The sequence below is a fragment of the Rhinolophus hipposideros genome (assembly GCF_964194185.1).
Source record: "Rhinolophus hipposideros genome assembly, chromosome: 10".
Taxonomy (NCBI): Eukaryota; Metazoa; Chordata; class Mammalia; order Chiroptera; family Rhinolophidae; genus Rhinolophus; species Rhinolophus hipposideros.
This window is the reverse complement of record NC_138056.1, coordinates 28,153,717-28,168,464: the sequence shown is the minus strand read 5'-3', so window position 1 is coordinate 28,168,464 and position 14,748 is coordinate 28,153,717. Positions and strand designations below refer to the sequence as shown.

Genomic DNA, 14,748 nt, shown 5'->3' with positions numbered 1-14,748 from the left:
ATTATTTTTATCAATCCACTCAGGCCTTCCCTGACTACCCTCCTTAAATAGCGAGCCCCCTTCATCCTACTTTATTGTTCTTGACAGTATTTAACATTCCCTGACCTTATATTTTTATTGTGTTTACTTTTTTATTGGCTACCACCACACCTATCCCACTTCATGCTAGGCATGTCACCTCAGGGTAGGGATGCTGTCAGTTATCATTAAATACCTGTGTCCCCAGCACTGAGAACAGTTCCTAACACATAAAGCACTTAAAAAACTAATTCGTTCACATAAATTTACGAAGTAATGACTTATTATCTCAAGTAATTATTACATTAAAGTGGAAGACTACTGATTCCATGAACCATTACACCAATATTAGTACTCTCAAAAAATAGCTTGAACTGATTATTTGCATGAAACCTTTTTATTCACTTCCACAATTAACTACCTCCCACAATTTCAATAAAGTATTAGGCCCCTGAAAGACTGAACAAAAAACAAGAAAGAAGCACTAGAAATGTTACCACCTGACAAGCAACACAAGTCAAAAGTCTTATTATATGTTAAAGGGTTTGCATGGTCAAAGAAAAGATTAGTCGGATAATGAGCTTCCTTCTGCTTTGTTTTGTTTTTAAGATATTCTGGAGGGTTACCAATGGTTCTGGGCAAGTCATACATTACAGCTAAATGTAACTGGATTTCTTCCCTGTTAAATGGAGAATGTGAGCCAGATCAACTGTTTCTATCAGTTCTTAAAAGTGGACTAAGAAGGAAGGGAAGGTCTGAAAAATAAATAGTAGCAAGAATTTAGTGTTATGATGTATATAATTGGAAAGTTTAGTAAATAATTGATATTAGATCCATAAACATCTAAATGTAAATATATGTCCTTAGGGGAAAGGGACTTTTTGCTTCTCCCAGGGTGAGACCTACCCTCTTTGATGAGTGGCCCATAACACAGACAAGAGTTTTAAAACCACTGCACCTGATGACCTTTAAGATTTGGAAGAGTTCATATGTACATTTTAAGGATCTGAGAACACTTCAAGCAGAGGACAAAACAGATGTAACATCTCCAGAACTAATTCCTCATCTATAAAATGGGTAGGACATGACATTCACAACACGCAGGAAGGATAAATGCCGACATCTGGGAGGAGCACTAAAGGACACTGCCACACAACCCACTCAACCAAATAACCCTGGTCTGAAAAATCAAAACCCAACACCCCATCTGCAAACCCCATTTATTACCTGTGTGCCCTCACCACCTGTTGTTTCTCCATTTCTAAAATGGATAAAGTAATAATATGTGCTTCAGAGGTCTGCGGGAGTATTAAAGAGATAATGCATTAAAGAGATAAAGCACATCATCACATAATGCCTGGTACTCAGTAACATTTATTATTATTATTAGCATCTAAGTTAATAACAAGATGATGAGGATGGTTTATCTGAATGGCAACTCACTGAAGAGCCATAAAGAAGCTCTTCACGATGAAGAATGCAATATAAATGAATGAAAAAGTAAAATGGCTCCAGGAGAAGACATCCTTTAAGTCTCCGAGTAAATGACTGTCCAGGATGGGGCTGGCTATCACCAGTTCATTCAAAATCAAAACTGTGGCCAAAGATTCAATCATGACAAGCCCTGCTCCTAAATTCCAAACAGGAACCCATCTAGTCTGTAAAATATTAACAGCTTAATAAACATCAGCTCACACAATCAACAAACACAGTGTTCAAGTCAACTAAAGAGTACCAACTAAATTAATACCAAGTTGACCAAATGAAATGCCTTGGGGGAAAAAAGGGCTCATGGGTGATTCACTTTTATGCTGACTTCCCTGTAAAAACATCTTCAACAGGAGAGGCAGGAAATTCCAGTGAGTGAAAGGGGGCAACTATATGGAAACCATCATACTGCACACTTTACTTTTTAATTTACTTCAGGGTTTTGGTTTAAAACAGCACATTCAGAAATTTCCTCCTTAAGAAACAGAAAAGTATTTTGCTAAATGGATCAGATCCTCACATACCATCTGAGTGAATTCCACACAAAAAAAGAGAAGCAAGCCAAAATGCATACGACTCAAATTTTCCTGACAGAAAAACACTATTAACATAGAAAATGATATGAAAGCTTTTAAATGAAGATGTACAAAAAGCAAAGAGATTAAGTGAGAGATACTTTAAAGTTCTGCTATGAATAGAAGATAATTTTACACAGCAAATAGATTGTTCAATATACCGAGGCTACTCCTCAGTCTAGTCAGTCTCCCACTATATGTACACGTGTGTATGCTTTTTCAGGATGTTTTATTTTCAGTTCTTTTTTCTCCCCCATGTAAATAACCTGTAGCTTCTCACCATTTTGTTTCTCATTTTACCTTTTCCTCTTCTGATAAACTGTCAATTACCCAAGCAAACTACAAACAAATACTGAACTGAGCTTCACAGACCAACTACCACCCACACTAACTGTGGGACCACTGAGCAAGTTACCTAATCCCTTCAAATCTTAGTTTGTTCAGCTATAAAATAGGAGTCATGCCAGGGACCTAGAATGATTACTGTGGAAATTAGTGTTAACACATGGAACATGCCTAATACACAGGTAGGCCCAGCAATTCCTCACCAAATTTCCATTTTTTATGCATCAGACATTTCACACATGGATGCACTAATAATTCGAAGATTTTTCACTGCAAGCAAAATGCTCCACATTGGGATCAAAAAGGTGGCTAAAAACTCTACTCTTTTAAAAGTACAGATGTTTAAACAAATTCCTTTTTAACAACTTTTGGTAATACTACATACATACCATGCTAACAATATACTGAAGCCATAGTTAGTGATCAAACCTCACTACAGCTCTGAGACATTAAAACCTAGAGCAACATTTTCTCATTAACACGTCCTTAGCATATGACCCAGGATCTCACTCCTAGGTATTTGCACAAGTGAAATGAAAAGCTATGTTCATACGAAAACCTCTATGTGAATATTTAATTGGCTCTATCCATAATTGCCCCAAACTGGAAACAAGGCAAATGTCCTTCAACTGGATAATGGCTAAACAAATTATGGCACATCCATATGTGGAATACTCCTTAGCAACAAAAAGGAATATTACAGATTGACATACGCAAATTCATGGTATAATAGAATCTCCAATACATAAGTAAAAGAAGCCAGGCACAAGACTACATTCTGTTTCATTCCATTTACAGGACATTCTGATAAATGCAAAACAATATAAAATAAGAGACCTAAGGTAGAAAACGGATTATCAGTTGTCAGGGGAGAGAGGTTGACTACAGGGGGGAATGATGGAAATATTCTAGATCTTGAAAGAGGTGGCTACTTTATTACTGTATACATTTCAAAACTCACAGAACAGTACACTAAAAAGGGTGAATTTTATGATTGAGAGATTTGAGGGAGTTTTCCCTAAGAATTCATAGTTATGAATGTCAGTTAAGTAGTCAAAGAAGGATGATGGGACATCCTAGATTAAACTCGTTATTTTAGGATAAAAATACGGGAGAACTAAAAGAAGGGGACCTCAAATAGACTTATTTGTGAAGAACCATAATACCTAAACTTTTTAAATATAACCTTCCAAGAGCCAACAAATTTGAAGGACATCTACTATTATCAAGAACTGCAAAAGGAATTACTCTTACGAGAAAATGTAAGAGGCAGTAATTTCTATTAGCACATTGTTTTACAGGCAATGTTCAGTATTGATGCCAAGAACCACCAGAAATACCTTCTAGATGTGATGCATATAAACATTTAAATATTTGGCTATATCTAGGATAAAACAGAATCTCACTTCCTTTTAGATAAATCTTCAACTCCTATCAAAACCAGCCTGCATGTCCAAGAAATAAAATGAAACTAGAAATTCAGGCTTGGGTAACTTGAGGGTTGGAAAGGATCCTGATAAAATGCATGTCATTGTTTCTTCCGCCAAAGTCATGAATCTTCTCATCTTTGGATGTCGTAGGCTTTTGTTTTGTTTTGTTTTGTTTCTCTTTCTGGAATGCCACATCTCAGTAAATGCAAATTCTTTTACCACAGAAGAAGACCTGAAAAAGACAGCAAGTGATTCACACCTTTTCCATGTTCTGGGCCCTCTCATAGATTTGGAGGCCACAAAGCCAAGCCGTTAATGCTTGCTGAGCGGATGCTTACTGAACTGAAACCAAGTCCTCAAGGAGAAGGCTGGTTTTATGCAACAGAAATCTTTCAAGGTCAGTGCAGCCGTGCTCAACTAGCAGGAGAATGATCAACTGACCTCTTTCTGTGAACTGACAAGAAGATAAACAAAGGGAAGATAAACTAAGACAGATAGTCCTGAAGGCATGTTCTACTGGGAATCAAGCACCCTCCTTCCAACACTACAAGTCCAAACTGGGAGGAGAGCATCCAAATGCCCTGCGCAGGCACACGTGCACGTGCAAGAATGCGCACGCGTGCACAAGCACGCTCCCTCCCTTCGGGGAAATATACGATTAAGTAGGAAACCCAACCATGAAAGTGGGTCATACAAACTTAATTCAATGGGATATTAGAAACTTATTTATCCAAAACACGAGATTCCCTTTCCACAGAATGTAAGGGGGCTTTGCAAAACACAGTTTGATCGCTAACAGCAGAGCCTGTGGTTAGCGCATAAACTTGCCAACCTACCATGAAGAATGAAGCCCTCTGCTGCATGCCCTCACAGCCTCAGATTGTTTGCAAAGGACAGGAATGAAATAGTCCATATGTTTTCTTTGTCGGTGACATGGCTATTGAAAGCAAGGCCACGGTAGTCTCCCTGCTGAGGGACTGGGTCAAACTATTCATGTGTAACCAGGCAGACGTCAAGATGGTAATGGGAAAAACATCTCAAACATTTTTTTTTTAAAAGAAAGAGACCCAGGGTAGAAAATATGCACAACTGTATTTGAAACACTCAGCCAATCTAAATAGGTTGTGAGCGCTGTTGCATACATTAGCTGCTTCTCTGGCTTTATAATTCATTTTCCAATCAGGTCTGAATCAAAACCCAGAAGAGTTTTTAAAGTTTCAGAGAAAGATTAAACTGTGCTTAACATGAATGCCATATAACTTTTTAGAAATATGAAAGACTTTAACTAAAGGATTTTAGTTCTAATATTACTTTTAAGATGATAGCTTTTCTTTATCCACAAAACATGAACATTTAGTTTCAAATGTAAATGAAGAATACATAGGGGTCCAATAACGAGTAAAATATCACTTTCAAAGTACTTAAAAGAAAAAGTTCTCTCATAATGAGCGTTATTTCTAGAAACAAAGTGACGTGAAGAAACAAGAACGCAGCTAAACTGTCAATCCTGAGTAAATTTTAGTCATCTCCAACATGAAAAGTGATGTGAGAACCTACAGTGAGCACTCATTAGCATGGGGGTTCCCAAAGACTTAGCGTGTTTAATGAAAATCCTCAGTGGTCCAAAGTCTGGAATCAGAAAATCAGCATCTAAAGATCACTATCTAAAGTCATTTGCCCATTTGCTGTGAGGAGAAACACTGCTTCCCTGTTAGGACAGCACCTTTGTACTTGACCAGCCATCTCAGGAAGGCAGTGCCAAATCAGAGAGACCCATGCGAAAAAATATGATTTCCCCTGAGATCTCTCCTCCAGAGAAACTTAACTCCCCACCATCAGGCTTTCTTCTTAGAAGGGGAGTAGCACCACCTATATGGAGGCATTTGATAAAAAAACACATATGTCCTCCTCTTTCTCCACCAAACTCTTGATGATTTTCTAAATGGAAAATCTGCCAAATGAGCAGCCTTTTCTTCATTAACATAGTGGCTCACCTGTGATGTCTACAATAGGCTTTGCAGTGACACACAATCAAAGAACTAGAGAATTAGGGTTTAGCATCTTAAATTACAAGATGATAACACACATACACAATTGCTTAGCCACTCCCAAAACAAATGACAACAAATTGGGTCCTCACTGCCATTCAAAGAGGTCTTGCTTTAGAGTTTCCTATAGGTGACCCTTGAAGACAGTCAGACTATGTTTTTGCAGATGGGAAAGCCAATGTCCTAAGTGATTAAATGACATATCCAAGCTCACAGATTCAGGAACTCAGGGCTCTTGATTCCGTGTCACACTTTCAAAAGCAAAACCATGTTTGAAGGCCTGTACACAAAAATATGCCTATAAAAAGAAGACTGGAAAGTAGATAGTGACATAAATAGCTGGATTACACGACCATGGACTTAAAATAACCTTGGAGAGAACAGAAGGCCAACAAGAAAATTTTTCTGTATTACAAAGACAGGAAAATATTAAGATTTTTAAAAAAAACCACAAATCAAATGAGATGAACTAGCAGAAGTTAACTCAGCAAGGATAAAAACTGAGATAATGATAAACTGCTAAATATCAAGTTAGTAAACCCATAAAATTTAATTTTTTGGAGGAGGATACTAAAATATTTGAGATTTAATATTCCCTTAACTCTGATCTAATTATATGAGAATTCTGCATATGTTTCAATTGATGTGAGATGAGAGCTTGAGGTAGACCCAACGGGCAATTATCACATTCGGAAAATGCAAAGACTGGATTAATTTAGTGCCTAAAACAGACGTGCATATGAAGCGTCTTCAAGAACATTAAGAAACCTAAAGGTTAGCTGACATTCGTTTTCTCTCCCACTACCACCAAGAGAAGAGTTGACAGACTTCAGAATATTGAGTTCCTAAGGTGTTTCAAAAGACAGTGCTCTCATTTGCTGGAGAATTCTCCTACAAGAAAGCAGCCCTCTGAGATGGTTCATCCACAAGGGAAGGGTGACAATCTAGAAGAGTGGCAATCATGGGTTTCCTCTTCCCTGAGAAAAATGTAGTCTGCCAAGCCCTTCACATATGATCCATACAGTTTCTCCAAGGGCCTCCAAGCATGACGCTTACCCTTGGGAAAATGGGCAAAATGAGGAAGTTTAATCAACATTACAGCCCAATCCCTCAAGTTTGAGAAAAGACTGCCAACTTGGAAGCACATCTCCCATCCTGCACCTTCAAATCAAGAAACATGACGAGAGTGAAAATTAATAACATCCAACAACCTTGCTAGGAAATAGGAAAACAACTCTAATCAAACTCTTCAGGGGAGGTTTCAGTGTCAGCACGTACAGAGCAAGTTACTCTGAGGTTTAAACGTAGGAAGAAGTACAGTGAGAACCTCGTCGCCTGAGGGGAATGGCAAAGTGAGACCCGAAGCAATTCCAGGCACATTCCTTAGCCCTGCCTACTACAGCTCCAGGTAAAGGTGCCATCCCCCTGCCAAATTTATGTCACTCTTCTGAGAAGGGAAAATTTCCCCAAATAAAACTTTAAACATATACTGCCATGGCAAGAATATAACTCAGGATTTTTCTGTATACCACATTCTAAAATCTGATTCAAGTATGAAAAACATTTTCTTGTCAAGATTTCGTTCTATCAATGGTCGACTTTATATTTAAAACTTTAAGAAAGGGCTGCCTTCTTTTAGTTAAAAATAGAAGGGAAAAACACTAGCCAAAGGGACTTACATAACATTTACTTGTATTGACTCAGAATACTCACATGCAAATGTAAACATGAAGGATAAAGGGTCATTACGTATATTGTAATATATTAGATATGCTTCCTCCCCACATGTCACTAGCACAGGCAATAGACCAGCCTGGGATCTAAACATATACCCAGTCTTGGCCCAGCTGCCTCCCAAAATATCTATGGTTTACATTTCCTTACAAGGATATTCTTATATTCTAATGGGCCAACATGTTGCCACAGGGGGGTGGTCCAATGCTTTCCCCATAAGATCTTCCAGTACAGAAAAGCTAGGAGAACTACAAAAATATATTTTGTAAAACTGTTCATTTCCTAGACTATTAGAAGGGCATTCCAAAACTTTCATCATTTGCATTTAAAATAAGAAATGTATACCAAATCTTGCTAGTGTGTTTTCACAATTAAAATATGTAATGGCATCAAAACATGCTTTAGAGGCTAAAAACAACCACCCCAAGCATTCAGTTTTAATTGCTTGCTACATGACACGGAATACTTCAGTATGCTTTAAGAATCTTGCTAAAAATAGTCCCAGCCATATACATAGTTTAATAACAACTATTTATCTCCGGGTGGGTGAATGCAGAGTCTATACTACCACTTAATTCCATCATGCCATTTAAAGGGGGTATTTGAGTACTAACTTACTAATGTGTTCAGAAACTTGAGAAATTGTTAAATGTATATGAACTATAAAACCATGATCTATCTCCTGCGAAGAGTGATTTCTAAACTAAATTTTGAACTTGCCCAACTTCAGACAGTAGAGCTGATACCCCGCCTACAGTCTGACCATCAAGCATTTAAAGACACAAAAGAAATGTCAAGAAAGGTAGACAAATTAGCCATTGTGTAAAAGTACTAATTTGATAAATGCCCTAGATTTTTCTTCTTCACTGACAGAATTTAAAAATAGAGCATTTTATTATCCTCAATGAAGCTTTTTAAAAGCTACACTTTGCTGAACAGAGTTGGGGGAACAAAAAGGAAAAAAGTTATCAATATTCTTTTGTATGTAAGAAAACAAGCTTGCAGCACTGCCAAAAACTTGAAGGCTGTAGGAGGCTGTTAAAGAACAAGCTGGATAACGTTTTTCCAAAGCCAAAACCTTGAGATCTAGCTTTAAAAAGTTGAAAAAGCTAAGCTGTCTTACCAAGAGCACTCTACGTTGTATTAGTTACATTTTTCAGAGGTAAGGGCACATTTGGCAGAGTTTAACTTTTAATGCAGGTATCCCAACAAATATTGTGCTTTTATGGAAACTTACATCTTTTTTATAGAGAAAAAGTGAGAGACAGTCTTAGAAAAATTTCAGTGAGTCACTTAAGGATATTTAAAACTCTACTTGCTTAATATTCTACACAGAGGCTGAGAAATTCGGAGCAGTGAGAGACATGAGCCATCATCTACTCCAATATCCATTATTTACTGATAAGCAAATGAGAGCTATGAGGACAGGTACAACCAAAGAGACTAGAAAGCAAAATCCAAACTTGCAGGCTGTCAGTACTTTCCACTATTATAAAGATTACTAAAATAAAAATTTGAGAGATAGACTGACAAAGACCAAGAAAATGCCTAAACTTGCCTGGATCCACCTACCAGTAGAGAACTTTGATCTTCCATAAGAGATTAAATTGTCAAACGTTACCGTACAACTCTAATGTTAAGAGCCAAGTGCTTGGACAACAAATGTTTGTGATACCATAACTGCCATTAGCATTTAGTTCAACTGGAAATCGTAAAATATGAGTGGTTACCACAAGACTTAAGAAGCCCAGAATGCGAGTCCTAGGAATTGCTCAGACCATGCCCAGCACATTGTCACCTTGTAAGGCAGTGAGTTCCCCATTTAATGGAAATATTCCAGTAGATTTGGACAATTGGAGGTTTCCTGGGTGGGTGGTAGTCCATGGTTTACACACCTATACTTCCCTTAACACAACAGAGAGGATCCGAAAAATGTATTTAAAAAAACCACAAAAATCAAATTAAATAAAAAGAAAACTCTTGGCAGTAAGAGCTGTTTACTTCTTTGTTTTAAAGGTGAAGAAAGCGAGGCTCCAAAGAGTTAGGTATGTGACCCTCTCAAGGTCACTCGTGTGATTTATTGACAGATCTGGAAAACAGCTCTCCATATTCCCAGTAGAATGCTCTTGCCTCTCTTGCATTTAAAGAGAACTCAGTAGTTCACTCGTTTGTAAAATAAAGGATCTATGTACATACTTAAAGATGTTCTTACATTGACCTTTAGAGCCAAGTTCAGTTATATGTAATACTAATACATCTCTAAAAAGACATACCACTCGAACTAAGCTAACATTGCAATTTACAGATAGTAATTCAGACTCAAGAGATATCAAAACTCTACCATCACAAAAGGCATAAATATTTAGCCCCTGATTTAGTGACCTGCCAGGGAATACAGCAGACATTGGAGGAAACATAAGCAAATACTGTCAAATGATACTATATTAAAAGAAGAAAGGGGTTCGGTGTAGTGAAAAAATACACCCTAGGGAAGAATCTGAGATGATGTTTCCAAAAGGAGAAGAAAAAGCAACAGATTATTTTTAAAAACACTTCTAAGTCCCTCAGGTAACCATCAATTTTATATAGAAAGCTTGATAACCTGCCCACGTACAGCATACGCACACTGTGAAGGTTAAAGAGATTATGACTAATTATATGGAAGTGAGGACATTGAGTAACTTTTTGTACAGTATCCAAATTACTGAAACAGGGTGATTTTCTTTTCCCAGTGTTAAGCCATACCCACAGGAAACAAGCAGGACTATTCTACTCCAGCAAAGCGCCTTCGCTAGTCAAGCATTCTGCAACAAGTCTCCATGGCAAATTTCCTAACACACACTTCCAAACACAAAGAACTCCTCCTCCGAGTGGTAATAAATGGGCTTGTGCAACTTCAACTAGAACGATATTCTGCTACTCCTGGGATCTTTTTATGACAGGATCATAACATTATCTCCACCTTGCCATCCTAAAATTATGTAAGAATTATAAAATCATAGAACTTCTGGACGCTACAAGCAGCCTTACATATATAATCTAGTGAATCCAATTACTTCATTTTTCAGACAAGGAAATTATCACCGAAAAAATAAAAAATGAGTTGCCCAAAGCTACATGATTACTGGCATGGTACGAACTATGATCAAGCATGAAGACCCACCACCATCTCCACACAGCCACGGAAACAGCCTTTATAATCTTACAACTGCCCCAGACATAATCTAGGCTGTGGAAATTCGTGCTCTATGTCTAGTTCTTAAATGTGGAGGCAGTCACACACAAACCAGGGGACACAGTACACAAGCCTCTCTCCACCACCCTTGTGACTTCATCTCTTTTTCCCTGATCAAGAATCCTGCGTTGGAGGTAATTAAGAGTCACCTTATGACCAGAATACAGGAATAACTTTAATCCTTTTGATAAAACAAACTTCGGAATGTTAATGCTAGTAAGAGTACTTCCTTTAATACACTTCGGGGTGAATTGGGACAAGCCAGTGCATTGTGACACAGGGTAGAGAACTGCCGTTGCAAAATATAAATAACTACAGGTGCAGCAACTGGTGTGAACACAAGAATCCCATCAACAATACCGAGGATTATATCTGATTCTGCCCCCAGCTTCGGATAAAGCAGCTTTCAGCAGGAAACAGACACTGATAGACAGAACAAGTTTAAACGAGCCTGAAGAAGCAGCAGGTATCCTCTCTGGGGCCTTCTCAGATGTGGACAGAAGACTTAAAGTGGTGAGAAGGCTGAATTTGGCGATCCCATGTGGGAAAGAGGCCTGAATTCCTAGGCCCGATTCTGTCTCGTGGTGTGGTTTGAGTCCTTAGTTATCCACTGCAACATTTTCCAAGTGGGGGTAAAATAAAATCCCCGCCATCAGTGCTGAGGTCTCCAAAGTGGGATGCGCACACCCCTGGGGGAGGGGAAGGTCCCACCCCACTGAGGAATGCAAGGAAAATAAAAGAACTATGATGAGCAATGACAGTCTCACCTTTCTAACTTCCATTTTCGTGTTTGTCATTTTATGTATAACTAATAAGTACACCTTGATGCGCACGCTCCAGAAATTAGGCATCTGTGAACAAAAGCGTGGGGATCAGGAATCCAGTCCCTTAGTGTGTCAGTGCAGCTCACTGACGCGGTGATGAGACAGCAGATTTGGAAGGAGACCTCAGGTGACTTCAAGATGTCCTGGGAGATTACTGAAGTGTGCAGACCCCCAGCACCTGTCTCTCCTCCACATGGCTTTTGAGAATCACTGGAAACTAGCTGGCTTCCCAACATGCAAATATGGTGCCCTTGAAATGCCCTTTAGATGTATATTTTTCAGGGTCAACTAAGGAGTTATCATGATGTACAATCATTCTATCCAGAGGTCACAAATGCGAGAAGAAATTATAACATGTTCACCACCACAGCTCAGAAAGTGCTGTGGTGGTGATGCTAGTTTAGCCAATCTAATCTGCACTGGTACCAATTATTTTTGTATCCCACGCCATGAATAATACATTTGGTAAGGCTCAGGGTTGAGAATATAGCATTTCACTACCTTCAGCGAGTTCTAAAGGAAGATGCCTGACGCTCTACAGAGTGTGCTCTCATAAAAGTGTGATATTTCTTTGTGGTTTTAGGTGCTAATGGAAAACAGCCCTTTTCCTTATAGGGCAAGCCTACTCATTAAAACTCGAGGAATCTGCTAAACAAGGTCTTTACAATGGATCAAAATAGTAAAACCATACTTTTGTTTTATAGAGAGGCTAGGCAGAGGTTTCAGGTAAAGGCAGCTCTCATGCATGAATTCCCCAAAATTTTCAAGAGGACCTGGGGGGGGGGGAAATAGCCCCATCCTCTCTACCCACGTCTTCTCCCCACTTCCACTCCAACTTTCCCACTTAAAGTACCTTTGTGGGCAAACTGTTCCTCACTGCAAAGTTAACTTTTTTCAGTGAAAAGTTAAATTTCACCACACTGAAGGAAAATGACTTCAAATACATAACTAACACCTGAAGAGGGAGTGGGTGAGAGAGAGGCTGGAGGCCAAAGAATGAGACAGGTTCCAAGGCAACAGGCCTCCTCAATAAAAGCCCATTAGCAGAGGGCAAGTAGAACACCTCCCATCACCCAGCTGGCCTGCAAAGAAAGAATTTCTTCACCGGGTCTGTTATTCCTTTAAAACTGTCTATTTCTAAGAGGTCCCTTTCAGTAGCTATAAGGTAAAAGGAAATACACTTTACCCGAGGACCTCTCAGAATCCCTTCCTCTCTCAAACAGGTCTTTCACTGCTCTTGATTTAATCACTCAACTGGCCGCACAATACAACAACAAGAGCATACACCAAGCCCTGCACTCAATTACCCTGTTCTTTCTCTATTAATGGCAATTGCCAATGCCACCTCCAACAGCAATTTCAGATTCCTCTTCTTTTCTGAAAGGAGTGTCTAAAGCTCTCTGGTCCCCGTTTAAAGAAGGAGATTTTTTTTTTTAAGTGACAACCATTTGAGAGATTTTCCCAACCGCAGGCAACTCAAAAAGAAAGTTTTGCTGGTTAAGGTACAGCAGAAAACTGCTGCCTACCTTTCCAATTGGGCAGAGCATATGCTCTGGAACTTTTTCTTCCAACATCCTGTACTTCAGGTCAGAATTCCTTCTTTTAGAAGGCCTCGTTGGGTAAGAAGATTATCTTCACCAAGAGAAACCTGCAATTGCCCCCTCTCTGTCCCTTGTTTTGGCCTGGCTCCTTTGCGCGCTCCAGACCCTGGGGCGTTTGTTGGTAAGGCCAGTGTGGCACTGGACCGAGGTGCCAGGTCGCTCTACCTGGACAGAGCCAAATTGGAAGGCGATTCGCCCAGAGGTACAGGTGTTTCTTCAACCCACATGCTGGAGCCCAGGAGGCTCCAGGTGCTCCCCCACGGAACGTGCCTGGGTCTGCAGACTCAGGCCAAGTTGCAGGCGCCCTCACCCCCGCCGATTGCAAAGCTCTTGCCAGCTGAGCAGGGGCCCGCGAGAGAAGGGAAGGTCGCGTGAAAAGGCTGCCAGGGGCAAACGTTTCCAGATTCCTCCCTCCTCCTTGGCCCCAGATGCACTTGGGAGTTGGTGGGGAAGTAACTGTGCCCAAAAACTGTGAAAAAAAAAATAAAAGAGCTACCCACGGCTCGGACCCGGACTGGACAAGTTTGGAAAGCCCGCGGCGCGGTCGTGGGTGCCAAGCACCCACCCACACAGGTGACCAGCACCCCCCGCCTTGGGACACTGGGGTGTGGGGTGGGATTAACCAATGGCTCCGCCCCCCCCCACCGTCCCCGGGTTCGCCCCCTCCCGGACGCCCCCACTGCCCGCACTCACAGCGCTTGGGTGAAGGCGCTGAGCCCCTCCGGAACTGCCGTCAGCCCCTTGCCGGAGCAGTCCACCCTACGGTCGCCGTCGCAGCTGCAGGGCGCCGCGCAGAGAGGCGGCGCCGCGCCACTGGGCTCGGCCGAGCCGCGCAACCCCAGGGCGAAGAAGCACAGCAGCCCCAGCGGGCCCGGCATTGCTGCGGCCGACTCCCGCGCCGGCCTTCCCCGCGGCGCAGCTCGCTCGGCGCGCCTCCGCTGCCCTCCGCCACCCCCGGGCAGCCGGCCTGCGGGCAGGGGTCGGCGCTCTCCGCTCTTCGCAGTCGCACGGGTTCGGCCCCTTCAACAGTCCGCGGCGGCAGCGCAGGGACGCGGCGCTGCGGAGTTCCTCCCTTCCCGCTGCTCCATGGAAGCGCAGAGGCAGCCCCACTCCTCTGGCGGCTCAGGCCAGCCGGCCCGACCGGGCGCAATTACGGAGACCGCGTTCTGCCATCTCCCCGCCTCCGGGTTCCCGGCCTCCCGCTGCAGCCGCTCTTCAGGATTGCGGAGCGCAGCCTTCAGCCATGCCGGCCCCTCGCCCCAGCCCCCGCCCGGCTCTCGCACAAACACCCGGACTCTCCTCGCTCGTTCGCCACCGCGGCTCAGTCTCCTCCCGTCCTTTTCCCTTCTAGGGTTGCACGCTCGGATTCCCAAGCCCCTAGCCACTGAGTTATGCAAATCACTTAGGTACATGCAAAACTAACCCTTCTCCCGGAGCGTCATTGGCCGGG

The 14,748-nt window shown here is 41.5% G+C and overlaps 1 protein-coding gene across 2 annotated transcripts in view; it reads right to left on the bottom strand.

The window, feature by feature from the left end:
* Positions 1-14,669, bottom strand: part of LGR4 (leucine rich repeat containing G protein-coupled receptor 4) — a 96,232-nt gene extending 81,563 nt beyond the window's left edge. The window contains exon 1 of one of the 2 annotated variants that reach the window (XM_081062563.1): positions 13,992-14,669. In XM_081062563.1, coding sequence (XP_080918689.1) covers positions 13,992-14,176 — 185 coding nt within the window. In that variant the 5' untranslated portion in view covers positions 14,177-14,669. Of the gene's footprint in view, positions 1-13,223; positions 13,287-13,991 lie in introns of those variants that run through there. The other variant, XM_081062564.1, reaches the window with a different exon arrangement.
* Between the last annotated feature and the right edge of the window lie 79 nt (positions 14,670-14,748).